At 29.2% G+C, this 7,424-nt stretch overlaps 1 protein-coding gene across 1 annotated transcript; it reads left to right on the top strand.

The window, feature by feature from the left end:
* The first annotated feature begins 5,440 nt into the window (after positions 1 to 5,440).
* Positions 5,441 to 7,180, top strand: LOC117929019 (replication protein A 14 kDa subunit B-like). The gene is made up of 3 exons (XM_034849206.1): positions 5,441 to 5,582; positions 6,360 to 6,621; positions 6,846 to 7,180. The coding sequence occupies exons 2-3, from the start codon at positions 6,363 to 6,365 to the stop codon at positions 6,908 to 6,910; spliced, it is 324 nt and encodes a 107-aa protein (XP_034705097.1). The 5' UTR covers positions 5,441 to 5,582; positions 6,360 to 6,362; the 3' UTR covers positions 6,911 to 7,180.
* The last annotated feature ends 244 nt before the right edge of the window (positions 7,181 to 7,424 follow it).

Raw genomic sequence — 7,424 nt, 5'->3', positions numbered from 1 at the left:
CAAAAAAACCAATGTTTAAAATGATGGAAGAGCCCCAACTACCAGAACCACCACTGAAACACAAGGTATGCATTTACTTACTAATAATACAAGATTAATATAAGTGATATAAAGCCTATGTAAATGATATTATTTGTTGTATTGAAGGTAATTAAATGTAAATTAGCAGTGGAAAGAAAAGGAAATGTTGTTGCAACCGGTACACTAATAGAAGAAAAATGATCAAATAGGTTGTTTGTAATAAATGTTGCACACAAGCCAGATGATAGACTCCCATTTCCAAATCCATATGAGATTATCAATGTTGGGGATGATATTGGCTTTGAGCTTGACTGGCCAACAAGCCTTGTCATACTTGAAACTGAACATCCTCGGGTATGTCATTTTATGCCTGTAGTAAATTTGATTGTAACTTGGTATTTTATTGTTTAGGAGTATATATTACTAACATTCTTTCTCTTTTCATAGCTGTTGGATAAAGGAAAGAAGAAGATAGTGAAGGCGCCAATTATTCGAAAATCTAAGCCTCAAAATCATTCAATCATTCAATCATTCAATCATTAAAAATTTTCAGAAATTTGTGGATGATTGTCTTGGCAAGGACAAGACATACCCAATACAGCTCCCCATTTCACTATTTGGTGTCGAATTTCAAACATATATATCTAGAGAGGATTGTGAATACATTATTTCATCTTTAGAGGTGTCATCAAACTGCATCTCCTTCTATTTATGGTGTGCACCTTTTATTTTCATTTGTTTTTATTCTTTTTAATATGAGTTGCCCATGTTGAACGAGATTGGATATGACTAATGATAATTTTCTTTTGGTGTTTTGATACAATAATAGGCACATGAATGATCAACTACATATTGCTAAAAAGGAATCACAATTTATATTTTTTAATCCTTTTACAATATCAAGAGCAGGCTTTAGTACTCCTCAAATAGAGAAAATAGCACAATTGTTGTCAAAATGCTTAATAGAGTGCCAAGATGCTAAATATGGTTTCATGCCCTACAACCCCGAGTAAGTGACGAATATTATACTTTAATTTGAGGTTTTATGATTGATTTATGTTTCTAATTAGATGCGCCTTTTGTTTTTAATTAATGTTTTAGCTTTCATTAGGTCTTGGTACTGATTGAGCCAAGGAAAATGTGAGGACTTAAAGGATATCGTAAACATGTAAGTTCTTCCTATTATTTTTCATAGTATTATTTTTTAAAAAAAAATACATTCACCTCAAACACGTTTTTTTTATTATTTATATATATATATATATATATATATATATATATATATATATATATATATATATATATATATTAAAACATATAACATTTACCTATTTTTAAAATGTGCCCATTGAACTTATTTACATAGGGCTCTTCGAATATCTGCAAAGAAAACATCTAAGAGGGAGCCATCTTGGCAACTAGTGCAGGTGACATCCAAAAATTTTTCTTTACACATTAGCTTGTGCATTTGCACCATTTATATATATATGAGTACTAATGTTATTTTATAATTGATCGATTGGTGTCCAAGACAAGAAGGAGGGTTCGAATGTGGCTACTTTGTTATGAGATTCATTAAATAGATAATTTTTTATCCTACAATTATTGCTTCAAAGGTATTACTTATTTAATGAATCGTACATAGTTTTAGGCTTCCAAATGTTATGCATTTTAATGTTATTTTCTTATTTGATTTCAATTTGGTGATAAAAAAAAACTTATTCTCAAGTAGAATTCGATGAAATTATAGGAGAACGGGCTACTTTTGTGCTACAACTAATCATGAATCATGTTGATGCATCATGACCACCATGCATGGTGAGTACCTTATCTACTACATGAATTTTTTCATAGGTATTGTATAGTATTGCTTATTCTTTGAATAATGTTTCTATTTGAAAAAAAGAAAAAAAAATAGTTCTTAGATTTGTTCATTTATGATAACATTGATCCATGTTTATTTTCTTCAATAAAAATCTATAAAACTCATTAAACTATGAAATGCAGGTACACTCTTGGGAGGGTGGAATGGAGAATAAAAAGAAAGAAGATGACAACAAGATTTTGGGTTTTTAAATGCAACTCTTATGTCATACGTTGTAGGACATAAACATTACTTTAATTGATACTAAGAATTTTAGATTTTTAGATGTGACTTTTATGTCATTTTATAGTTAGTCGGTTTTATGCTTATGAAATGGAGGTATACATGAATCTTCGGATCTTTAACATTTCTAAATCATGTTTTGGTATGTATTCACTCTTCTTTTTTAGTTTTGATGGGTTTGATATGTTAGATGTACTATCTTTTTGTGAACATTTGATATACAAATATTATTAGATGATCAATGTATTATGAGTTATTCCAGAAACATTGTAGAAAAATGAGTTAAATATAATATGATTGTTATATTTATGGACAAAATATAAATAGGTTAATCTTACTTATTAATTCATAAGCATTACAAAAATCTACAACTAAAAGCAATCTTATCTTCCACAATAATTTACAATGATGTGACACCATTACTCAAAGGTGATGCATTTAATGTGACATCATAACTCAAAGATGATGCATTTAATGCGACACCCTATCATCACTAGAAATATATGGTGTCACTTTCGGATGAGTCACCATTTACTTACTTTGGTGTCACTTCCAAATACGTCACCAATTAGTACCCTCTATGGTGTCAGTGGAGAAAGTGACATTATGTTGTAGTGACACCCTATATTTATGGTGACTCATTATAAATGTCACCATATATCTTTTTCCTTGTAGTGTGGTGGGATTCCTGAGGATTTGGTAGAATTTAGGGACACGTGTAAGAAGAATTTTGTATACATAATCAAAGATTCCAGTTTCAAATAATGGGTTGTTCATAGGCTTTGGTTTTGTGAAATTTGAGAATCCGAAAAATGCCATACGGGCACTGGAAGCTTAATGGATCACCTTTCGGTTCGAAGGTTCTGTATGTAGCAAGAGCACAAAAGAAGGCAAAATGCAGGTGAGGATTAAGCATCAAATCGTACAACAATGCAGACCTTTGGACCTTGTGCCTCACTATCGCATGAGAGTGCAAGGGCACCTTAAAGCACGTGTGATTCACCCCGTATTTCTTCACCCATGCTTTCAAATTTGATTTTTTAAAAATCCAGTTTCCAAATAATTAAAACTCTTTAACCCTTATTTTTATTATTCATCCTTGAAATTATAGATCAATAAAAATCCAACTTTTAATAAATTATTTTACTGCCAAATTTCTTTTTGGCATGCATTCTTTTCATTTTCTTTAGTTTTTAATCATTTTCTATTTTTCTCTATTAAAAAAAACAAATAAATTTCATAATATATGAATTAATGAAATTTATATAATTATTCCATACGTAACTAAAATGGGTAGTGGTGAGACCACTCTATACACATGATGTACTCCATTAAGTTGATTCACATTACGATGTTTATTAAGTGAAAGACTGATTTAGTTTCTTTTAGAATATACAAGAGACATCATATGCTTATGCTTATTATTGTTGTGCACTAACCTTGTTTTCTCTTCAAGCATATTATTGTTCATTGCTAAGGTACACTCCAAATCTATTTCGCTTACTTATTCCTTATCATTATCATGATCAGTCTCGATATCTATTAAATTAACTAATCAATCATCATAGTTGTCTTACTTTAATTAGTAGAGACCTAACTTTAGGGTTTAGAAAGGTGTCATGACTTATCACCGTACCTTTTCGAACTCGAATCCGATTCGGTTTAACTTAAAAATGATTTTTAAAAACAAAATTTAAAAAACATGATCAAATGTGACTTAAATTTTATTTTATTTTATTTTATTTTATATTTCTCCACATTTATGCCCACCCCTCTCACATATTATTGTGGCTTGATGATTTATACTACATTTAAAGATGTCACAACAATCTAAGAGTTTGTTTGTAATTATTTCTAAAAACAATTATTTATTCTTCGACATCCGTTTTTCAATCTTGAAAATATGTTTGGTAGTTTTCTAGTAGAAAGCAGTTTTTAACTTTTTTTTCCTGAAAACATAATATTTCTTTGTAACATATTTTAATCAGTTTTAATCATTTTCATGTGTTTATGAAGGTGATTTTTTCAAAAAAATTATATAAATATAGAAAATAATTAAAAGTAAAGCACCCACGAAAGTGAAAAAAATAGTTGAAAACACAAGATACAAATTTAGAAAATTCCAAATTTCCAAACAAAATTTTATTTTAAAAAATATTACACAACTATTTTAAAAACTATTCTAAAAAAGTGTTTTAAAAATCAGTTCCAAACAAATCCTAAAATTTGGGTAAATAATTTTATATTATTGTCATTAACAATTTTTTATAAAGAAATTAACATTTTAGGTTTTTTAAATCCTAAAAAAACGTATTCAATCATTTTTAAATGATATGTTTGGTTGTTACCTTTTATTTAGAAGTTGTTCCTCATAAATAAAATTTAGAAATTCCAATTTTAAAAACAAAAAGAAATGGATTAAAAAGATTGATTTTTATTTGTTATTCCTAATCATGGTTTGAAAATGTCTCAAAATTTCAACCGATTCATCAAAATCGATTATTTTTTTACCGATTTTTCTAGAATCTCATCCTTTAAATTCAATTTTTTGCCGTTGGATTCAAACTCAAGCTAAAAGGTTTACAAATATATGTTCACAACAAACATATTAAAGTTCATTATTAAAAATTAATTAATTAATTAATTATAATTATTTTATTTTAAATGTTTATTTAATTGATTAATAAAATTTTAAAAACCATCATTATAATTTTCTTAAAAAATATTTTTTATATCATTTATATGATAATTAAATATAGAAAATATAAATATTAAAAAATCATATATATTTTATTTTATATTATTAAATTTATTTGAATTAAATAAATTATAATTTTAATATTAAATGTATATCATTTACCTCATTAATCCTATTTTAAAAAATTATTATCATTTTAATTTTAATTTTTTTATATATCCATTTAATTTTATTTAATTTTGAATGTTTTTATTTTAAAATATTAAAAATATAAATTTATTAAAAAAAAAAATGAAGTTCTAATATTTTATAAATTAAAATTAATGGGATAAGATAAATAAAAAATTATTAAGATCAATCTTATTAATATTTTTCTCATTGACATACTTAGGTAAATTATACTTATAAAATGACTTTAACATATATATTTTTATTTATTTTATTTTATTTTTTTCATTTTTTCAAATATTTCAATAAATTTTGAATAATTTTGGTCTCAATATTTTATTAATGGTCCATAAAATTCAAGTAGACGGCCCATTATTTCAAACCATGTTCCTAATAGGCTAATAACAAAAAGTGTGCGGAACGAGGAGACAGCTTATAGAAAGACAGTAAAGCATTTTAGCTTTCCCGCCAAGACACCCACCACTCCCAAATTTCCCGCCATATTTTGACTTACCATTTAAAAGCCCTGACATCGATCGATTATTCCGTCGACAATTTGAAGATTTCAGAAGAAAAAGCTTGTGTTGGGTATGTAATTGATCTTCACTGCTTCTTCAATTCTTTTTTGATATGCTGCTCTACTTCTTTCTTGGTGTGAATATCAACTGTTTGATGATAATCCCCTTTACCAAGAAAAAATTCCAGGTTTTGGGCTTTTTTTTTTGTTCTTTAATTTTTAAGGATCCTCTTCAAATCTTTTCAGTAGATTGGTTTCTCATTCCTTGGTGCTCTTTGCATCTTCATCATTATCGTAGGGACATACCTTTAATTTTTAGCTTTTGCTTTGTAAATCATCAGAAGTTGTTATGCAGGTTTTGAATGATCATTATCATTATCATTATGTTGATGCTTTCTATTTCTAGAACCATTTTGGTTTAACCCATCATTTCCTTCGGGAATTAGACGCCAAGAGCAAAGAAATCAGTGGAGAGAGTGGCTTTTCATAGCTGTTTTCTAGTAACACCCTCTCCCACATGTGAAGAGGCAAATGACAACGAAAGAATAAACAACAAATAGCCTCCAACATATAGATGAGGGAATAAAGAAACAAAAAGGGTCAAACTTGACAACTCTTAGAATCAGATCTTTTATTCCATGTTGAACCATTGCACCAAAATCTTAATGCTTTTCTGGGCAAGACGTAGCCGACAGATCACAAATTCCTTGTGAAACCCAACCCCCCTCCCCTTCTCTATCATGCAAAGAAGAGTTAATTCCATTTGGTTTTTCAGATCTTAGGGTTAATTCAAGTGCAAATCTAGTCCTAAGACCTGATTTGAGTTCGATGGGGTTGTTACTTCGCAGGATATGGATACATCAAGCCCTGCAGTGTTTGTCAATGCAGAGTTGTTGCGAACGTATGTAGGGCAGAAGGTTAGGGCTGTGGTTCAAGTTATTGGATTTGATGGAGGCGTTGTGACCGGAAAATCTGTGGATGACCAGCAATTGATTATTAAGGGCTCTCCCCCATCTGTTCCTGTAATGAACTATATTGAGGTGATTGGCATTGCTGACAGTAATCAGTCCATTCGCGCTGAAATATGGACTAACTTCGGTAGCACATTTGGTACTCACTCACTACCCAATTCATTTTTCTTGTTCTAACTTAAATTTTCATGGAGTCATTCCTCTCCCATATGGAATACGAGGAAGTCCCCAAAGAACTTGAGTTGGATTTCTTTGTGCTTCATTGAACTTCAAGTTTTAGCTGAAATCAAAGGATAATTGCATTGTAGTATATATAATTTTTCCATAATATTATCTTGCCTCTAAACTACTTTTGGTTTGCAGACACACATTCATATAATCAGTTATGCCTGCTTGCAAATGGGGAATTTAAAAGTCTGTTCCTGTAGGAGGCAATGGCAAGGTTTAGCTCAAGGTATGAAGGAAACAAAAGATAGTCTGATTTCCTGGGGGGTTGGGTTTTGTATTTTGTTTATAGTAGCTTTGTTTTTCTTGTTATAGTTTTCATGAATTTGGCTATGCTCAGGCCATTGTTGCATTAGAACTGATTAGAAGTTGAATATATGTTCTGTTTGGTTGCTGAGAAGGTGAATAGAATATTTGATGCCATATGGGGTTTGAAACAGGAATGAAATTCCAATGTTTTTCTTCTTTTGCCACTGTTAGTTGATTCTATTATCAACTAATTGTTAAAATTACTTGTTGGGGAAGTGTATTTTAACAAATCCTTTGGAGAAAAATAAACTTTCATTAAATAAATTAGGTACTTTAAAGTAGAAGAAAATTTGAAATCCTTGAGTAAAGTTGGAAGTGAAATGCTTACTAAGACTATGTTTGGTTTTTAGAAAATTTGAGAAAAAATGTGAGGGAAAGAAAGTGGGGAGGAAAAGCTGAAGAAAAGGA

This window comes from Vitis riparia, chromosome 13, assembly GCF_004353265.1.
Source record: "Vitis riparia cultivar Riparia Gloire de Montpellier isolate 1030 chromosome 13, EGFV_Vit.rip_1.0, whole genome shotgun sequence".
Taxonomy (NCBI): domain Eukaryota; kingdom Viridiplantae; phylum Streptophyta; class Magnoliopsida; order Vitales; family Vitaceae; genus Vitis; species Vitis riparia.
The sequence above is the reverse complement of the archived record's forward strand: the minus strand, read 5'-3'. Positions and strand labels throughout refer to the sequence as shown.